The sequence below is a fragment of the Ruditapes philippinarum genome, unplaced genomic scaffold (genome assembly GCF_026571515.1).
Source record: "Ruditapes philippinarum isolate M1 unplaced genomic scaffold, ASM2657151v2 ctg101_1_1_1_1, whole genome shotgun sequence".
Taxonomy (NCBI): domain Eukaryota; kingdom Metazoa; phylum Mollusca; class Bivalvia; order Venerida; family Veneridae; genus Ruditapes; species Ruditapes philippinarum.
The window spans coordinates 20,410-43,210 of NW_026857073.1; the positions used below are offsets into that span (position 1 = coordinate 20,410).

General features: G+C 31.8%; 1 protein-coding gene across 1 annotated transcript in view; it reads right to left on the reverse strand.

Moving 5' to 3' along the window:
* LOC132748669 (synaptosomal-associated protein 25-like) overlaps positions 1–22,801 on the reverse strand; it is a gene marked incomplete at its 3' end in the record, with an annotated part of 41,849 nt that overhangs the window by 15,018 nt on the left and 4,030 nt on the right. Inside the window, 2 exon segments of the mRNA XM_060738280.1 lie at positions 1,517–1,558; positions 12,578–12,832. Of these exon segments, the coding sequence (XP_060594263.1) occupies positions 1,517–1,558; positions 12,578–12,667 (132 nt within the window).

Genomic DNA, 22,801 nt, shown 5'->3' on the forward strand with positions numbered 1-22,801 from the left:
ACAATAGTTTTATACATTAGTTTTTATAATTCTCTTCAGGAAACATTTCTTCGGAAAACATTTTCACAATATGAGTATGAGATTTAAGATGTTGAGATTTCACAAGGTTTTGTTTTATGTGATAAATCATACTCCTTGCAGACAATGTCTGCATGTTTTATTTACATTTAATTATGTTATTCTCAGAAATATCTCCCTATAGGATAGGTCGCAAAATGGTTCTATTTCATATAAAATCAGAAATTTCGATAATGTCATTTTGCATTTAAGACTTTCAATGTCTTTTAGTCAGTAACTAACAAGTTGATTTCATTCTACTCTCTAATTTCTCATATTCTTGTGCAAGGTATAAAAGTTGCAGCCTCATCTGCCGTTTTATCGGTGCGAAAACATTGATTTTTGTCCTATTAATTCTAATCAGACAGCAAAATGCTGCTTTTCTAATTACCTGCCCTTTCATCTAATATGATGTGTCTACAGAAGACTACCAATTAATGCATCAACTTTCCCCGAAATTAAACAGTCTTTAAACTAGCAACGGCTAATATACGAAATAAGTCTTTTACTCAAACGGCAATAATCTGCTGCAAGTTCCGTAAATTGATCTCCCGAAATGAATCAATTAGAAAGACATGATCTTGCATGACCTTTTCAACATTTTATCTATCTTTGTAATAATGAGAAGAGGGGTTAATTGTATAGCTTTTAATATGGCCGTCTGAAACATTCCTGGATGTCAAGACTTTCAAGGTGCAATAAAAACATAACATGTTCTATATAAGAGCCGCGTCATGACAAAACCAACATAATGGGTTTGCGACCAGCATGGATCCAGACCAGCCTGCGCATCCGCATCAGGCTGGTCTAGATCCATGCTTGTCGCAAACGCACTATGTTGGTTTTGTTGTGACGCGGCTCAAATGTTGAATCTTACATTTTCAGTGTCCAGCAATGATTCTTGAAACAATAATTTAACCATATTTTTATCTTTAATGGGGTTAAAGGTCAGTTTTAGAAGTACATGTATTTCGGTCATATAATGGTTGATAATATTATTTCTTTAAGGTATTTCTTGATTCAGTACTACATTGTTTTTAGCTACTGCCACAGCAACAGACATCGATTGGCCTTAAACATGCCCTCATCAGCAAAATTGTCAGGTGTAAAACACATCTGCCATGGGTACAAAATTAACCAACCTGGGTGAGGCTCATAAATTATTCCTGTTAATGTACTCATTTATACAGATATAGGACAAAGGATTACTAAAACATAACAAAGGATATTCAAAATATTATTTCAATGGACAGTAAAAAAACTGTGATGCTTTTAACCTTTCAAAAGCTCAGAATTGTTATTTATCTAATTAAAAAATAAATTTTTTTCCAAGTACTTAACATTAATCATAAATCATTATTGTTGTTTTTTTTGGTGGGTGGGGGTGTGTCCAAAGATTGGACAGAACAATGAATTTTTAATGTTATAAAAATGATTATTACAACTAGGTGCTACATACCTCCTCACATAGTGACATCATCCGCCGAGTACTCTCCAACGACTGAAAAAAATAAATACAAACATTTAGCATACATTTTTTTTATCTAAATTCCTACCTTGGAAATAGATGTATTAAACATATTTAAACATATAATCATATAAACTCAAATTTTGTTAAACATGAATTCAATTTGTGAAAAAAAATTCAAGTACTTTTATAAACAAGGGAGCGACAGTTACCAATGTTTTCGGCCTCATGATGGCCAATTTCAGTTGGACAACAAAAACAGAGGACAGTGCACAACTTATTTGGTATGGACACCTTTTGTAAAGTTTGGATAAAATTGCAACCATTTTTTATGGGAGTATCCGGACAAGCTTTTGTTATTGGGAAAATAACAGAAAAAACACCTTTTTATCAAAGGGCCTAACTCACTAAAAATCAAAATTCAACCCCGAAACCCGGCAATTGCAAAAACTTGAGCTACAGATTAATCCTGATGCAGTAGTTTAATGAGGAGTAGTCCAGACAAGCTTTTGTGTATCTGGCAACTAACAGAAAAAACACCTTTTTATCAAAGGGCCATAACTCAGCTAAAAATCATTCAACCGGAAAACCCGTGCAATATGCGCAAGGACTTGAGCTACAGATTAATCCTGTAAAGTTTCATTGAAATTGCATTAGTGGTATAAGAGAAGTAGTCTGGACAAACTTTAAAAATAAAAATTATTAAAGGGCCATAACTCTGTCAAAAATCATTGAACCGGAAAATGCTGACAATATGCACAACTAGACTTGGTACTGATCATTCCTGTAAAGTTTGGATGAAATTGCACCAGTAGTTTATGAGGAGTAGTCCGGACAAGCTTTTGTGTATCTGGCAACTAACAGAAAAAAACACCTTTTAATCAAAGGGCCATAACTCGGCCAAAAATCATTCAACCGGAAAACCTGTGCAATATGCTCAAGGACTTGAGCTACAGATCAATCCTGTAAAGTTTCATTGAAATTGCATTAGTGGTATAAGAGAAGTAGTCCGGACAAACTTTAAAAATAAAAATTATTAAAGGGCCATAACTCTGACAAAAATCATTGAACCGGAAAATGCTGACAATATACACAACTAGACTTGGTACTGATCATTCCTGTTAAGTTTGGATGAAATTGCACCAGTAGTTTATGAAGAGTAGTCCGGACAAGTTTTGTGACAGACAGACGGACGGACAGACAGACGGATGGACGGACAAACAGACGACGGAGAAGTGATCCCTATATGTCTCCACTACTCCGTAGAGGCGACACAAAAAGCAAGAAAGTAGGTCACTATGTCAAAATCTAGGTCAGCTAATAGCAAAACATCTAGTTTTAAAACTGAGCATATGGTCCATTTCAAAGCTCTACATCAAAAAACAAGAAAGTAGGTCATTTGGTTAATATCTAGGTCAGTTGATATCAAAGGTCAATTTTACGTTGTGCTCAGGTGAGCTAAAAATGCACCTTGCTGTGTGATCTGTAAGACTTGACTAAAGTTGTATAGGTTATGTTTAGAAACATTGAAGAAAATAAATTATTTGCTACATTTATTTTCTATTAAAGTAAAAAAGGGCACAATTTTGTCAATATAACAGAAAGAGTTATGAAGTCTCATTCAATGTATCTATATGATCTAGAATTAGATTTATATATGAAAAAGGGGGATAATTTTGTCAGAGCAAAGTCAGAGTATGGGATATAACATGTGAATTGGACTTTCGAGTATCAAAACATGTAGTGTAAAGGCCTCAGAAGTTACATAATTTATCATCATTTTTGTCATAGCAAACAAATTTCTCAACATTGGAATAAAATAAAATGATTTGCATGATCTCCATATTGCGATCTATCAATTTTACAAGCTTCCTGAAAATATTCAACTACCTTTTGACAGAATCTTGTTATTCAGGACTGATTGACATACAGATCTACGCCTTAAATGGACAGTAAGGAGTAATTATTTTGTTGTATATTATCTTTTGTTATGAAATGAAGTATGTTGTTCTCAATTAGTTCCGTTTACTGTTAAAGCTGCATGCAAAAAATGTTTTAAAAAAATTAAACTTGAGAATAAAGTACTAAGATTTTATGAAAGTAAAAATATTCAAGATTCAAGTAATATAATTTTCATGTTTTACGCTATTAATGTCTGATTTTTCAGTATTTATTACCTTATTTCTATTGTGTGACATTATGAAACCCAGTATTAGAGCTATTTTTGCATATTTTTTTATCTATTTTTGGTAATTTTATGTGGATTGTAAATGCTGTTTGCAATGTGTAAACTACATTCTTTTTTCACTTAACAAAATGTTATTTAAAAAAGTTCAAAACCAATTTTGAGTTCTAGCTCCATAAAGATGGACTAACAGCCACAAACAGACAGACACTTCCCAAAATCATATCCCTCCTCTATTTTGGGAGAGGTGGATAAATAAACAACTTAATCATACATAATTTTGATCTCTATATTGATAAATAAGTTAACATATCAGCATTGTCATCTGGTTATGAAATTTTGTACAAAATAAAGAAGAAAAAAAATTACTTCTTTCGTAGCATCGGCTATAAATCCACGCACTTGGTCAAGCTCGGATGGAATTGTTCCGTTAGTCATTTTGTAAATGTATAATTATTCCATACACTTCAAAAAATATAAGAAAGTCACAACAAAATTTCTAGAAAATTTTCATATCACCATTTTGGTAAGGCACTGTTGAATCTTACATCATAAAATTGTCTGTTAGCTAAAATATATACTAAACATTCCTATATCTAACATCATGGAGCACACCTTCCTCATTTTAAATGGTGTAGGCGTTTTGTTTTGTAACTATTACCGTCTACAAAAAGAGATCAACATGTATTCCTAAACATGCATTCATAAAACTTTAAAAAACAAAGAAACAATTTATCTAATATCCTTCACATTTCATGAATCACAGAAATGCATTCTTGAAACATTAAAACCTATAACAACATTACGTCAAGAAATAAATTCATTATATCACAACACTTCATATATTAATTTCTGCCATTATCTTTCATTCATTATTTAAAACAAAAGAGAATTCAATTAACACATAAAACTGTCTAATTTTGAAATTTCCACTGTATTTCCAATCACAGTTAATCACAGCCAATCACTGCAGTGGGTAAAATTTTGCAGTATTTCACGATTCCTGTCACCAGTATCAGAGAGATTGCAAGTCAAATATCTTTTCTCAGCATAGATTTTCCCCACTATTTTTATCTTTTCTTTTTTCTTTTTTTTCTTTTTTGTTTTAACATAAGAATCAATATTCCATTTTCATAAATGAAGCTTATCAGCTTATGTGAACTTATTAATACAATGATTTGTCAAGACAGAACATCTTCTCTAAGTGAAGTATCACAATCTATAAGTAAAGCCAGTATAATCACTTTTACTCCATTTCTATGCATATATGACAGGCCCAACGAACAAATTTCTCATTTATTTATCAGTATCGCGAAAAATCAAACGCGCATAAGGACCACTACGGCACTTTGACATCCCTAGCCTGTGTAACATCCTAGTTACATTGACGACCTCAATTTCCAATATAAAGTACACTTCAATATTAAGTTATATTTGATTCAAGATGGAGACAATGTGTGGTCATAACATGTTGAGAAAACTCTTCCTTTCCACTCTCTCTCATAGATGAAACATTAATGCTATCTTAACATGCTATTGTAACTGTCTGCAACCATTTGAGAAAGTTTATTTTAAGAAAATAATGACATTCGTGAGATTACAAAACCATGTAATAACATACTTCCAGATAGTTATGAACGTTTTACTGATAAAGTAAAATAAAAGCGCCCAAAAATAGAACGGAAAACAAAGAAATGCTAATATTATTTTCAGTATTTAAGTACCTATTTAATTATTACTTCAAATTCCTTTCATCTTTATTATCACTATAACAGCTTAATTCAAAGTTTAAACAGTTTCAAAAACAAGTTACGATTTTTCTAATCATATTGCACCAACAATTTATCTGTCAAATTACAACCTGTGACGGAAAACATTTTAATCATAACTATTGCAATAATTTAAAGGGTACACCTATCAACAAATAGCTCTATTGAAATGTTTCAGATTATGAAAAAATGGTTACTATCATCAACACTAGTTTGTTTATAGGGAACATTATCATTTATTTAAAATATTTTGGAAAATCTCTATTGAAATGGCACAAAGAAGTGTAACCCCAAAATTGTTATCCTCTAAAAATATTTATCATTGTTGCTATGTGTAATAGGCTAGTCAGCCAGGTTTTCAACAGAAAGTTGGTGACTTGTGGTTGGCAGGTAGGTGCAAGCACAAACAATTTATTTTGCATTTCTCAACCAAACATTCAAAGAATGATTGCCAATTAAGTGCCCTTGTACTTATTGTCATACTTAAACATCATCTGTAGCAGAATTATGGCCCTTTACCATTTGTATTTTCTATTTGTGTTTTTGTTTTCTTGTTTGTTTGTTTTTGTTGTTGTTTTTTTCCCCCAATTTTTATTTACATACAGTATAATTATATAATATTGACATAACCTGATCTGTGAAAATTTCCTGACATTTAAATGGCAGTCAGAATATAAGCTATATATGTCTAAAGGTAGAGATAACTTAATATGCTGTTTATTTATTCATAATCAACATTGCCATTCATAATCAATTAATTGTTTCAGTTTCCAATACATGTTTTAATATAAGGAATTAAAGCTAAACTGGCAAATTGTTGGAGAAAAAATAACTGTAATTGTGATGAAAGTTGTTTAAGGTTATAAAGCATCATTTAAAAAAAAATCTATTTTCTTGTTTGTTTGTTTATTGAGCTCTACTTTTTCAAAATCAGTGTTTTTATACCAAAAAGTCTTGTATATTTACGAGAAACTTATTAAGCTCCCAAGAGTTTAAAAACATTGTTACATTTTTCTCATTTTGTTCCAGATCAATAAATAAATATCAAAACTCTGTATTTGGTTAAATCAAAGTTACAAAGATGGTTACAGATAGGTTTATGTTGCTAAGAAAGATAAGAATTGCAGCACCAAACTTATAACTTTACAATATTAGCCTGCATCATAAAAATTAAATGTATCAATTGCTAATTGGAGATACAAAAAAAAAATGGATGCATAAAACAAAATTAAGACAAGGCATTTCATGAATAAAACCAAACTTGTGAATCCAAAACTTATGATATCTCCTTTATGGTTGGGGAAGAGCACAGTTTTATTTATACAAGTCATATGTTTGTTTGTTTGTTTGTTTGTTTGTTTCATTTTACGCCTTTTCCCAACAGTATTTCAGTCATATAGGCGGGTAGTTTCCTAACCATCGTTCCTGGAGAGTTACACCAGTACTAGACTACCTTCCTCCGTGCTAAACTACCAAAGCATCTCCCTGGGATTGAACCCACGCCAGAGAGGTAACTGGATTAGAAGTCATCGACTCTAACCCCTCGACCACGGAGGCGGTTTCATACAAGTCATATAATAATAATTATATTTTTTCCAATTTTCTTAAGTAGTAATAAATCAGAATTGACACCAGGTTCACAATTTGTGTTGTGCATTTAAACACCAGACTGGTTTAGTAATTTCCATTGCTTAGAATTTTTTTTTTAAACAATAATGGTTGCAATGTATTTTGATTGTTGACACAAGTTTATGTTTGCCATAGGTGGAGTTCTTCACAAAATACAAAGGCTTCATTGGGAAATGAAAGTGATCACATGATGAAAGGATAGTTTACAATTTGGTAACTAATTAGTGGTCACCAGTCTGTTGATTGAAGGATGCTTAACACAAACAATATAGAGGAAAATTACCTGTGGGAATTCAGTGTTTTTGTAACCAAGGAAAAAAAAGAAGTTAGTAAAATTGTCTGTAATTTAGCCTCTAACAGCTCAACAGATGGTGAGCAGTTTTATTTTTTCACTTTGTGCCAGGTGAGCAGCTGTCATTAATACAGAGCTTGGTTAGACTACATGGAACTAAACTACAGGCTGCCATGGCATATACCGTATAATAATAGTGATGGCATAGACAAGTCATTATTGCAGCTAGCATTCTAGGGACTCAGCATTCAAGGGGCTCAAAGTGAGCTCCAGGATTCTGTACCCAGAATACAAACACACACATTGCACTTAGTTACTGTCAAATTCTCATCATAAATAAAAAACCAGCAAAGGGAAACAAATGTTTTTAAACATATTCTTCCATACAGATCTGTCAAAGAAAAGAAAATATGCCTAGCTTAGAACTCTTGATGACTTAAAAAATACAAGATCCATAAAACTAACACTCTCCATAATACTGCTCTTTGTAAGTATGTTCTCTCCAGTTTTATAAGGACATTTTACAATTCTAGTCAAATTCAAGTATTCTTTTAGTGTCCTAGGGAGTAAAAAATTCAAATCTAGCTTTAGTTAAAATAACTAAAGCCAAATTTTACCAAAATTGACTTTTTATAGGATATATGGAAGAAGGGACATAACTGATATGTATTTTCTTCAGAAACATTTTGTCAGAACTGCAAGATTTCCTTCCCTTACATTTTCTGTTTATACCGACATGAAGAGCGTTCTTAGTTAAATGAACAGCCAACAGTACAACTAACCATACTGGGAATCTAAGTCTTGTCTGTTAAAGGAAAGAATGAAACATCAACATCTGATTGGTCTAATTTGAGGTAACCAATGACAGAGTTACATTTTTTTATAACCTTTCAGCTCTTCTAGAAGAGTTACAATATCAAAATTGATAGCTCCTATCTTTCTTCATAACTTGTATCAGATTCTAACAAAGAAGATAGAGTGTTTTTTTAGAGAATTAATATCAAAATTACAAAATATGATGAATCGTTTTTCTATTTATTCATAATAAAGGATCAAATTTAAATTAATATACACACACACACAATATGAGGGATCTTATTTTTCGCTTGCAATTTATTCCATCTATTAAATGCAAAATATGAGGCTGTTGCAGTAATGCAGACATGGCATTCACATTATTGTTAATTCTGCCAAAGACGGACAATTTATTCTCCATATTTCAATGTAAAATTGTAGCCCATTATGGTAATCATAACAACTGCTTTTGTTATGAAGCTTGCAGAGTTATTGTCAATTCATGATATTTCATCTTTGATTATGTCCCTCTTTATTATCACATTCTTCAAAATTTCATCTTTCATTATTGGATGGCCTGGTCTTCAAAGGAATAGCTTTATAGAAACAGTCAGTGACTTTCAGTATCAATTTTTGTATATTTATATTTTCAATATGTTATATAGTCATTATCAGTTCTGCCTTTTGTAAAGTGCCTTTAAATATAACCTACTAACTTTATATATTATGGACTTGCCCTGCTTTTACAAAGAAACTTTTCATTTTTCATGTTTATCTTTATGATATCAAAATTTTTTAATTTTTGCGTCGTCAGAACCCATGGTACAGTCATTCCTTATACACAACACAGGCACGAGTATCGGACCTGGGAAGAAAAAATATGACCAGACTGATAATAAAACCTGTGTTCATCTTAAAAGTGTCAAAAACCAAAAAAAAATTGTAAATAATGACCCCCTTTAAAAATATATTATAAGTTACTCTTAACTTATAGTATATTTTTAAAGGAGGTCATTATTTACATTTTTTTTTGGTTTTTGACACTTATAAGATGAACACAGGTTTTATTATCTATCTGGTCATATTTTTTCTTCCCAGGTCCGATACTCGTGCCAGAGTGTGATACACAACATTAATTTTAATACCATTGACATTATATCTACAGTCAGTTTTCCCAGGGTATTTATAAATACTGGTATACAGTAAATAGCTTGGATTACAATGAATTTTTAGCAGCCAATGGTTAAAAGACTGGTCATTTTTAAGCTTTTACCTGCTGGAACTGAAAGGAATTAGCCTTTGAGAAACAGGCCATATTTCTAGGCCCTATAATGATGGCCGACTAACTTCAAACTTTCATAATCCTTAAAATTAATAATGAGGAGTTCAATAAATGGAAGCTCGACATGTCAGGTGAAGAAATTCAGCCTTTTAAGGGTTAAATCACACCAACACTATATAGGTCATAATTATGGGGATTTTCCAACTTTACTGCATGAGGAAGACCCCCATATGACCCAGGAGCCCAGGCGGACCCCAAACACTATATAGGTCATAATTATGGGGATTTTCCATTTACTTTACTGCAGGAGGAAGATGCCCCTCCCTGTATATTTTATGGCACAAGATGACTAGTGTAGAATCACTATCTTCAGTAAGCTTAGCTGAAGTCTTCCTAACATGACCTGAAGGGACTGAAACCCACAAAGGTTATTGGCAAATAATTTTTAAAGTCAACAACCTTAAACCACACAGCCATAGAGGCCCAAAGAAAATGGTCAAAGTGCATTAGATGCTTGCAGTCAAAGGGTAAAATGAAATGCATACACAGATATCATGCAATTTCAAACAATTAAGAAACATTTTATTCAATGCATCTTAAGTTAATAACCATGGAAAAAAGTTGTTTTATATGTGATATTACATGTATAAAATCATATCAAAATTGTGGGGTTTTTTTAGGTTTTTTTTTCCTGATGATATCATAATAATTTTAAAGTTCCTGTTTAGAGATTTTTATTTGTCATTGTTTGAACTAAAATTTCAAATTAAGTATTTACATTATTGATATTTCTTAAGGTGTGAATGATTTTCATACAATTTATCTCAGTAGCAGACCATCAATTTTAACATTCTTGATAGTTTGCTTCTAGCACATATTCACATATTCTAGGCTCCATTTTTAAAACATGGAAAAGGGAGCATTAATTATTATGTCTACAATAATGTTAAACTATGAAAATCTAAATTTTCAGTTTATAAACCTCTTGATATTGAAAAAGCAGGCAAAAACATTTGAAATAGGTTAAGTCAGAATATCAATGGGTAATTTTACCTTTGGGTAATATGGAAATGGCTATATTTGCATTATTTTCATTAAATTTGCTTTCCAACATGAATTGTAAAATGGTATTAAAATAAAATGTGGATTTTCTGTGGGCATTCAATACTGTAATTTCTGTGTAAATATTGATAGTTATTTTACTATTAAAATCAGGCAATTTTTACTAATGTTTATTCATGAAAAGTATTATGGAAGAATAATAATACAGTCAAGTTGAAAAGTTTTTATTTTTCTCAATGCGTGAAACAACATTTACTAAATTAGGTTCTACAATTGACATGTAATGTACACCTACACATGTAAGCATTTCTTTATGCAAGAATCTTTATTTTGAAACCATTCCTTACTCACAAAAATCTGCTTTTACTTTGATTTACCATGTTTCTTCAAAACAACTATATTGACAGACCTTTTATTGAACATGTTCAACATTTGCAACAAGAATAATTAGAAGGGAAATAAATTGACCTAATCAACTAAGTGACAGATCATATAACAGCTTCAATATTTATTCTTCTTTATTCAGAAATTATTCTGTCTATTAGTTGAGGCAAATGAAATCTTTGAAATGAAATGAAAAAACATGCATTTTTTTTATAATTTTGTTATTTTCTATTCAGATTAAATTTCTTAATTGGAAGGACATAGCTGAAACAAACTATTGCAAAAATTTAATTTTTTGCAGACAAAGAATATTTTAATTTGCTTATTATATAATTATATTTATTCTGGACCATTAAATTGCCTTTTGAAAGATAAATAGATATTTTCTGTTTGCCGTATTTGGCTATCAAAACAATTGTCCTTGACTTTACTGGTATCCTGTACACTTACAGTAGTAAATTTAACGGCTATGTATATGAAGAATCAATTAGTTACGCAAGTTCTGGAGCTGTCCAGTTAGCTCAATAGGTAGAGTGTTAGACTGTGAATCGGGCCACCCAGGTTCGATTCCCAGATGGCGCAGGTCTCTTTCCTTGTGATTGATCATGATGAAATCCTTTCTAAGGTCATTCACACTGTACCTCTGCTCTTGCATGTACAGAAGTATTCAGTTCCTTGTGAAAGTGACGGCAACTAGTACTGGTAAACTGCATGACAGCCTGCCCAGGAATGATGCGGTGGCTAAACTGTGCTTTGGTAAACTCAATGTGGCTTACTAATCCAGAGTGAAAACTATCGACACCACCATTACAAGTTCTGGTGCAGTAATGTTACAGTTTTCAACTTTATTTGTACAATGTGAAAGTCTCTTGTGTATGAGTACATCAAGACTATAAATAAACCTGTCTGAGGATGAAACGACAGATACTGGACAAATATTGGACAATAGATGAAAACTATACACAAAGGGATAATAGGTTACATCGAAAAAAAATAGCAGACAACAATATGTTTCTTATGGATTGTCTTCTTCCTACTAATGTAAAGCTTTATAAACTTTGTCATAGGCTTGTTTCAGTTAGTCATTCTTTTCATGGGTGTGGTGGGGATAGGGGTGCAGAGGAGTAGGGGAAATATATATGGATTGTAAGCTTGGATTTCAGATGGCCATTTTTGTTTGGTGGGGGGGATTAAGTCACACTTTTAGGAAAAATTGTTCTACCTATTAAAACATTATCACTTGTACTGAAGAATTGGTTTAAACATATTTATTTAAGCTTGATTGCGAAACAAGTTCTTGCAACTTATATTAATCACTTTCGAGTCCGCTTCCTGGAACCAACCAGTACTGGTGTCATATGGAGAAACATGGTCGTGACCCGAGTAGGGCTCCAACCCATGATCTCTGGGTTGAGAGGCAGACACCTTTACCACTAGGCCACCGCTCCCCTGAAGAATTCAGTTAAAGAGTAAAGAAAAGTTTTTGAAAAAGCAGAAAGGCAAAAGAAAAATAATTGTAGGGTCATCACTTAAAGAAGAAACAAGGTAGGGAGACCCTAAACAGACCTTATGTTTTATAACTAATTTCAGAACTAATTTGTTTCAGAACTAATTTCAATAACTAGAATAGTTATAGTGAGCAGACTGTACAAACCTCATCTGTTGTTCTGTTGGCCTGGAATTGCAAGTTGGCCAATTCATTCTTCATATCATCTTCTGAACCTGAAGCTGGTATCCCCGACATGTCGACTTTTATTATTTATGCCGTCTCTCAAGATATAATAAACAACTTAATTTAACTGCTCCCCCTCTTGGAATGTAGCTGAAGACCAATTCTGTTCAATTCAATTCAACTCCACTATATGTCTATTATTCACAATGAAATAGCCTATCAATCTATCAGGATCCTCTGAAATATAGAAATAAAGACATATTATAGAAGCTATTTTTAAAGAAAAACTAAATATACAGTAAATATCATGATAGAAAATTTAATCAAAACAACAATAAATGTACACTTATGGAGACAAACATGATTACAAATAGATACTTTATGAGTATTCCCAACTGTAATTCATGATAAACATTATCTCGAAAGTTTTACATATGAAATTATCTTCACAAATTATCTCAATATTTCTGTGTTTTAAGACAGGCAAAATTTGTCTGGAATTATCATCTACCAAACATAAACTCTACATACATTGTACTAACATACAATTCATAATATAAATTAATTCTAGAAATTGATGTACCAGCATCATGGTGATGCATGCATCATTTGCTAGTGAATATGTTTGACTTTCACAATTGATATCGAATACTGTAAATGAGCATCTAAATGGCCCATCTGAATAAAAAAATATCACTGCTTTTTTCTAGTATATATTACATTGGTATGTTTTTTGTATTATTATAATACAAAAAACATACCAATGTTTACCACTTAAAATCATCTATGAATACCTTTAATAATATTTTAGAACACCAGTCCTCATTCAGTTACCATTGCATTTTTAAATAAAAAAATAATGCATTTTGGCTATTCGCCTTCTGGCAAATTCTGGCCACAAAAGTAGTCATAAATTTGTCTTTTGTTTTTTTTGCTAAATATACCTAGTTTAAATTGAAATGTCACTTTAACATTTAGCAAGAAATTTAGGCTCTTTCATATAAGCAGTCAGATATACATACAAACACTGTGTCAGAAAAGAATAACCATTCTTGTTTAAAATGTAAGCTCGTCCAATCTCTTCATTTATCCCCAATTACAATTTTCATCCTTAGAAATAAATATAGAATTTTCTTTTATAGTAGAGGTCAAACAGCCAGACACCAAAAATATTCAAAGCTTTAAATGAAATGCAATTATTTCTACTATTTTGAAAGATTACCAATTACAATTTCAGCTTCTAAACTTTTGGAAATACTAACTCATAAAGAACAAACTTCTCAGTCTAAGTAATAGAATAAGTATTGGGAGACAGATGTTAGACATACTGTCTTCTTTAAAATATCATCATGTGCTGCAACAATGACTTAGGCTTGACAACCTGAAACCTAGAGGCCCCATGCTCTTATATACACTTATATACATGTACCCCCATCCCATCCTTGGGACTTTCTGGTCTTCAAATCTCTTTTAAAGGCTTGGGCCTGTCATATGTTACCTTTGCTCAAACTCCCTAGAGAAAAGTAGCCTCACCGACCATGTTGAATAGAGGGGACTTTGAATATTCAAATCCCATGGAAAGGGCCCTGTGGGGTCAGGTAGTTAAATCATTTGTGGGACTGAGCAAAAAATAACTCTGCTCATTTCTGCCTGTTATAACCAACACTGCCTTGATGGGGAAGGAAGTGGGAGAGGTTTATAACTCAAGTATAGCACATTAAAATTCAATTGTATCATAGTTTGGAGACCTTTCTGTTGAAAATGTGTCAGGGTTAAATCGTATACATATACATGCACAGTGCGTTAACTGGAGTGCGGGTATTAGTTACCCGCACTCCAGAGCATGCCCATTGATTGGCTCATTTTTGCTGGGGTTTACATATTTTGACAGCAGAGAAAGGGAAAGCGACAGAAATGTCATATTCAGATGTTTGTTCATTGGTTCATTTTTGCCGGGGTTTCATATTGTGACAACAGGGAACGCGCTTTTATGTTTGACTATGATACAAAAGAGAAAGAACACCAAAACACTCGGCAATCTGATTAATACTCGGGGGCTACGCCCCCTCGTACAAATCAGATAGCCTCGTGTTTCTGTGCTCTTTCTATTACCTATCTAGTATAGACTTACTATAGACTTACTTATGTATAAAAACAATATGATAGATATATTCATGAATGGATGACAGTCTCAGAGAGCAGCTGGTAGTCAATGTCAATTACAAGACAACAGATGGTCAGGTATATATTGTTACATTTCATGTACTATGGTGACTGAACAAACTGTTACAAATGTAAGGCAATGAAATATGATATTCCTTATACTTAAATGTAAGAATTTATTACTACATGGAATCTTGTGTTTTATGCCATTTTCATGATGAAACCAAATATAATATAAAAATGATTTACTGTCTTGTTACACTTTCTATTAAATATAATTAACAGGATACATGTATATACTTTTAACATCTTTTAACATGATATACTTTCAAACCCAATGAAAGCTAACTTTCAAGAAATTGATTCTTTTGGAGATTCTTTTTCCAAAAGAATCAAATATGAAAATTTAATGGAGACTGCACTCAAACTAGATAACCTTCAAGGGAAAGAATGAAATTTAAATAAATTCTGAGAAACAAGTGCAAAAAATCAATCAGAGAATTTTCAATTCATGAGAGAGCCAAGCCCTGAATTTTCTTGTTGTTTAGATGTCTCATCATGTGAGATATTTCATTATAGAGCTGGCATGAAGATAATATAATTCTTTGATGCTAAGTTATCTAATTGAGAAAAATCTGTTTCAACTTTAATGTCTTTGTTTTTCCTCTTATTTTTTTAGTTTGTTTTTTTAAGGTGACATTGCCAATTTTGTTTATCTGTACAGAAACTGATTGGATTGAATTTTACATCAAACCAAGACAAAAAGACTTAAATTACAAACAATATTTAACTTCTCCGGAATAAATAATTCCACATACACTTGTATGTAATTGTAATATTGAGTCTGTAATGAGCAAGAAACTATATATGATGAAGGAAGAGTAAATTATCGTACTCGTCAAGTGGTTAAAATCAACAATATAGTGTTCATTTTTATTTTCTAGTATTTATATTAGTATTATTTAAAATATTGTATGGTATTCACACCTTCTTTACTTAAAGACAGAAAAATTGCCTTGTGAAGAAGAAAAGAGGGGTAAATAAACAGTCTATCATACATTAAATGTACATTCTGATACATAAGTACTGATACAAAAACTAATTTTAAACTACAAAGAAATTTTGCTCTTTCTGGAAAAAAAAAAATCAGCCAATAAAATCTTCACATCAACCAACAGTAAAAAAAATCAAACTGTACATAATGCATGAACATGGCTTTGTACTCATTATTAGTAGGAATAGGTCATAATATTATACATGTAATAAGCAGCTGCCGATCAGAAGGTTTGTCTTACCAGTTGCCTAAAATGTCTATTTTTTAAAATCAACATGATAGTGCTCTGAAATGTTATAAAAGTGTTTTATATCAGTAATAAAGTCAATACTGTTATCAAAAATCATTAACGCATACTTTACAAGTTTGCTTTCATTTTTGAAAATCTTCTCTACTTTTAACATCTTAGCCAGAACTCAGTTGTTTACACACTGTCTGATACAAATAAAATTGATTAACAATTCTGAAAGTTGTAAATATGTTTTATCTCCTTTTCAATCTTATTTTAGAAACTCTTGTTCTGCATGTTTTCAGACAGATTCAAAGGAAACATTGATGTGGATTGAATCAATATCTGTCCGATTTTAGTGAAAAATATTTACAGAAATAGAAATAGTGTTCCATGTCTAAGTATTATGACATTGAAAAGCTTTAAAATAATCACAGAATTACGTCATTTGTTCTGAATGAGGAAGAAAAAAAAAACAATTGCAATATATCTTATTGCACTTCTATATGAATTGAGAGTCCTTAAAATACATTAAACCATTTCCATTAATATGCTATTAGTGACATAAAGTACTAAAGAAGGTATCAGAAAGAGCCTAAGTTGTTATCAATCAAACTTAAGAATAAGACATTCATGCCCAAAAGAAAGAAAAGCCTGTTAGCCGTGATTGGACAAGAACATAACTCCTGTTGCTGCAAGCCGCAAGCTATTGATTTCGGCAGTACAGACAATTATTTAGCCTATATCTAGAACAGCAGAGCAGAAAGAACATATAAATCCAATACTCCCAAATATAGACGTTTTTGCCTCTTTCTGGACTGGCAGTAATCAGTATTGAATAACTATACAATATTGGACAGAATTACAAGAAACAATAGATAGTCAAAGAGTGTTATTCTGCCCATAGAGATACATTAATGTCACATCTATTTAAAATCAAGGGGTGCATTCTTCACTGAACAAATATAGGAACAATTCACGTTAATTGGTTTCCAATATATATGCATATTATATGGAGCTACTCTTGATTTTAAATGGCCTCTAGGAAGACTGATTCAGCCTCATGTATAAACTATTCTATAGAAACATGTTTCATCAAGAAATCATTTCCTAAGTGACAATCGTAAGTGTGAAAAAAAAAAACTGGCATGTTCATACAATACATGCCTCCTATCCACAGATTAATTCTATTGACTTATAGCGCAAGCACACTCATGAAACAAACATGTACATTATGTATATGAAATATTATGATCTATTTTAGAGAAATAAGGTAAAAAAATTTATGTAACATAATAAATAAACAAGATATGTTTCCATAATATAAGATTTCCCCAATATTCCACTGTTTTGAGCAAACAGAAGGACAAATTCTACGTTCCTCCCTTTAGTAATAGGGAAATGGGGGCATTAAAAGTGCATGATATAATTTCATTGATGTTCAATTCATAAAATTATTATGCACAAAATTTAATAGGTCACAGCATGAGGATGGAGGAGTAATAATATCACATTTTATTTATTTTTAATACCCAAGTGCAGTCATTCATTGTCACACAATTTTGTTATTATTTTTTATATATACACACACAAAAGGCAATTTTAAATTATATTTCCTTCAACAAACATTAAAATTGATGAAATCTTAAGTGTTGCACTGAGAAATTCACAACTTAAAATGCAATAGTCTCAATCTTGACAAAACAATAACTTCCTTTTACAAGTTTTTGTAATATGTTCTAAATTTTCACTTACAAAAAGTTTTAATAATCCATCTCAAATTTTTCCATCTTTTAAACAAAGATATCCATATTTCAATCTTTACATAAGAGTATAATACATGTACATGCGTCATACAAGGAATCCATTAAAATAATAAAAATAAAAATCATCCACTGAGCTACAGACGTACATCTAGCTTAGTCCTGTACACCTAGTGACCTATGGTGTATAATGGTGTTCAGTACAAAAATGTCACAATAGTTGGTATCAATATTTAATTTAAGCACAGGTAAAAAAAAAACCTACATATTTGAAAAATTAAAACATACTAAATATTACATGAAACCCTCTAAATACCTTGCTATCACCATATATAACAGAATATTATCCTGTATTTTGCTATTATTTCAAACTTACAGGAATAACATCTACATCAAATTAACAGCTTTACATGGGTAACAGCTGTGACACATTCAATAGTAAACACAATTGAAACCAGAACAAGTTAACATCCCTATATTTTCTGATTTAATGAAACAAAATCTATAATAAATGAATGTTACATTACTAATACACATAGAAAATCAATTTTTTTTGCATTAACTATTTACCAACGTTCATAATATATGCATAAGGCTGCACATGTTAAGATATGTGAAATTCTATCTTGACAAAAATCTTGAAATATTTGTGCCTTTCATAGAATTAATTTCGTTACGGATGTTATGATCATATGTTTCTATGAAAAACACCACCTACCAAATTTGTAGAAAAATTAACATCCTTAAGTTTACAAAAAACAGACTTAAAAAGAGGCATCCTATTCTGTTTAACAATAAAGCAACATAAAGATCTGATGCTGATTTGACAGTGCAAAAAAAAGTAGAAAAATCAATTTCTAGCCTAATTGACAGTGACCTCAACAGGCAGGGCATCAATTAAGTTCTAAAATTTGGAAGTTAGATACTGCAAAATGTATCACATTTAAAGTCACATTATATAAGTAATAAAGGAAAGGCATAACATTTTGGACGTCACAAACCAAAATCACTGAGTAAATGACTCCCAAACTTCCATGAGTTATAAGCCAGTTAAAAAAATATAGTGCAGTGATTATTTTCAAATATTTAGAGCCTATACAATTATATTTCAGTGTAACCAAAACTGTTAAACTTGAAAGCTTAAAGTATATGACATAGTTCTTTGTATTAAATTTATATTTGCACATAACATACCCATATTAAACCATCGTCAGGGTCCAAAGTTATAAAGAAATTCTCTATGCTCAATCTCAAATCTCAGGTATTTATTTGGTCAGAAACTGCCACAGAATGTACACTGACCAATGAAAATCGTGAGATTTGAGAAAAGTTTTATAACCTTGAGACCAGGTAACTGATTAATACCTATGCAACCAATGCAGACCAAGATCCAGGCAATAGTTTAATATTTTTAAGATTTCCCTAAAAAAATTAATTGGTTTTGTCCAGATTGAGAGATAAGGATTAAACCTAGAAACACTTGGAAAACTATTTGAGCTGGTTTGTTTGCTTGTTTGTTTGACTTATTCTATCTACCTATTTATTTTGCCCTCATCTGAAATTATAAGATGCACAAATGTTATTGATAATGTCTTATGATAAAAATTTGTATTTAAAACAAAAATTAATTTTGTTAAAGAAAACTGTATGTAAACCAATGAAAAAATGATAAAAACAGAGTGTCTTCAATAGAGACAGATGTCTGATTTGTTTCCACAACAATAACTCAATGAACTGTCCCATCTATCAAGCAGGCAATTGCTAATGCACAAATTTTCCCTCTAGCAAAACAATGGAATTGGTTTCAGATATATTTTATATAGGTTTTAGAAGTTTTCATTAGATGTTTATTTGTTTAACACCTTTGATGTTTATAAAAAAAGTCAAAAACCATAGAAACAAGAATTTGTAACAGAGTTACCAACATCCCCTCCCCAGGGAAGTTTTATATGAAGCATAAAATTGTGCTATTTCTAATGATTGAAGTATGGATCTCAAGACTTTCAGTCCAAAATTATGATCAATGCTAGATCTGCAAATGCAACAATAAATTTATTAAAGAAATAAAATGAAACACGGAATTTAAAAATCTGTCATGTTAAGCTTTGACCTCTAAGTGTGACCTTGACCTTGGAGGTAGATGTGCAGGTGTTGTGCATGAAATATCGTCTTATTATTGTAACTATTTCTGCCAAGTTTTTTCAAATTCCCCTGAACTATGAAGGAGTTATAGATCGGACACATAATATACCCTATAACAGACTATGTTAATCATTTACCTCTAAGTGTGACCTTGGAGGTAGGGACCCATGTTTTGCGCCTGACATATTGTCTTATTATTGTGATTATTTGTGCAGAGTACTTTTAAAATCCCTAGATCTATGAAAAAGTTATGGACTGGACACAAAATATACCCTATAACAGACTATGTAAATCTTTGACCTCTAAGTGTGACCTTGACCTTGGAAGTAGGGACACAGGTGTTACGCATGACATATCATCTTATCATTGAGACTATTTGTGCCAAATATTTTCAAAATCCCTTGATCTGAAGAAGTTATGGACGGGACACAAAATATACCATATAGCAGGCTATTTTAACCTTTGACCTATAAGTGTGACCTTGACCTTGGAGGTAGGGGTGCAGGTTTTGTACTTGACATATCGTCTCATTATAGTGACTATTTGTTCCAAATATTTTCAAAATCCTTTGATCTATGAAAGTTATGGACTGGACACAAAATATACCTTTAAATATAATCTTTGACCTTCAAGTGTGATCTTAACTTTGGAGGTAGGTGACCGGTTCTTGCTCATGACACATTGTCTGATTATTGTGAACAATTTTCAGGCAAGTATTTACAAAATCCTTTCAAGGATAAGAAAGTAATGGACCGGACATGACATATACCCTCAAATAGACAATGTTGACCTTGAATGAGCAAGTGCGACCTTGACCCTGGAGGTAGAAGTCTGGTTGTTGCGCATGACACATTGTCTTATTATAACAAACATTTGTGCCAAGTTATGACAAATTTATGGACCAAACGCAAAAAGACTTCGAAAAGGTGGGGGACAATAAATGTATTTATTAGACACTGTGGACCCCATTTGCTCTCACAGTGGCATATATTTAGTAACTATTTACATTATCATACTTAAACATATTTTTATTTTATAAAAATTTACTATAAGTCAAGTGTTATATTAATAAGTAATATATTTAATAATAGTATTATAAGTAATAATTTTCAAAAATCTGACTGGGTAAATTTTTCAAGTACATGTATTTCATGTGTCACTGAGTTGTTGGCCTAATAACCTCAAAATCAATAGGGGTCTCCTACATAATGTCCGATGGGCAATGTCCCTACACAATTTCATAAAGACAAAGAATTCATACAAAGTGTCACTGTGACATTGAGCTTTGACCCAATGATAGGGGTCATCTGCTGGCCAAAGGCAATGTACACCTAATTTTGTCTTATGCCTTCTCAAGTAATTGATTGACAGGGATATGCACATAATACCACTGTGACCTTAAATTATGACCTAGTGACCTCAAAATCAACCAGGGTCATTTACTTGTCATGACCAACCTCAACATTAAATTTGAGGACTGTTGGCCAAAGCATTCTCTAGTTAGACAAGCTTTAAGTAGTAAAGGGCATAGTGACCTTGACATTTGACCTACTGACATCAAAATCAATCTATTGGTATATGTATATCCCATGTATATAGTGCATCTATTGGCCATGAGCAAAATCTCTACCAAGTAACATTAACCACAGCTCATTCCCTTTTAAGTTATTAATTAAACATATACAGACAGACCTATCCCCAAAGTTTGTGTGGGGGCATAAGTTCACAAGTAGTTTTATGTTAGTTCATCCTAGCAAAACAGGAAATCATGCAAGAATATTGTTTAACAAAGAAGCAGCTACATGTGCACTTTCAGGTCAGTAGTAAGCAATGTAAAAGTTACATTCCATGGATTAGATGAAAAACTTACCTTGGACATTCTTTAACATTTTCAAACACATTTTTTTAAGATTAAATATCAAAATTTATATTTTTCAAAGGCGAAAAATTGCCGAAAGGGCCTTTTCTTTGGATTTGTATGCCGACTGCTCCTCACTATCAGCATAATGAGCTCTCCCTTTACAGAAACCCACATACTGGTTTTGTTCTGGTGAATGTATTCATTTTTCAAATTGTATTTTGCAAGTTTGCAAGTGTTAAATTAAATCCCTGAGTACATAATTCAGCAATTAACAATATATTAAAGCATTTGATTAAATTAACAATTCATCTATTACAGACTCCTTTCAGTTACCTTTATTCTGACCAGGCTTTAACATTTAATTTTCATATTGATAATTCTCAATTTTGAAAATCAGTGTTTATCCCATAGTGCATATAGAGAAAATAACCAAGGAAGCAACAAAGCAATAAATGGACCTATATATTTTATACTGGATCTAAAATGAAAAAAAAAAATTAGTGCTAAGACATATTATCATTCATTATCAAATATTTCCAGGAAGGTGTTTGCTGTTCAAGATTCACATAACCTATGATAAAATAGAGAAGAAATAATAAGACTATGTAACCTACAAGCATTTCGTTCATTTCACAACATTTCAGGGCTCATCCGGAAGGGCGATTCAGGCGAAAACTTCGCCGTGTATATTCCAATTTCGCTCTCCCGATTGATCAAAGAGAAGTCAACATCGCCGATAAAATCTTAATTCCCAAATAGTAATTACTTAGCGATGTAAAGAGCAGAGATTGTATCCGCCCATATGACGACCGCTAATTATCATTATCCAATCAGAGCGTCACTTTATACTACCCTTCTACCTGTAAGCGAAGCGATAGACCGCCTACTCTAAACAGTAAATAATAAGAGCATCGGCCCGAAACGGTACAATTGTGTGATAGTTTTGCGAGTTTAATACGGGATTTGGCGATAATTATACATTGTTTTTTCCCCG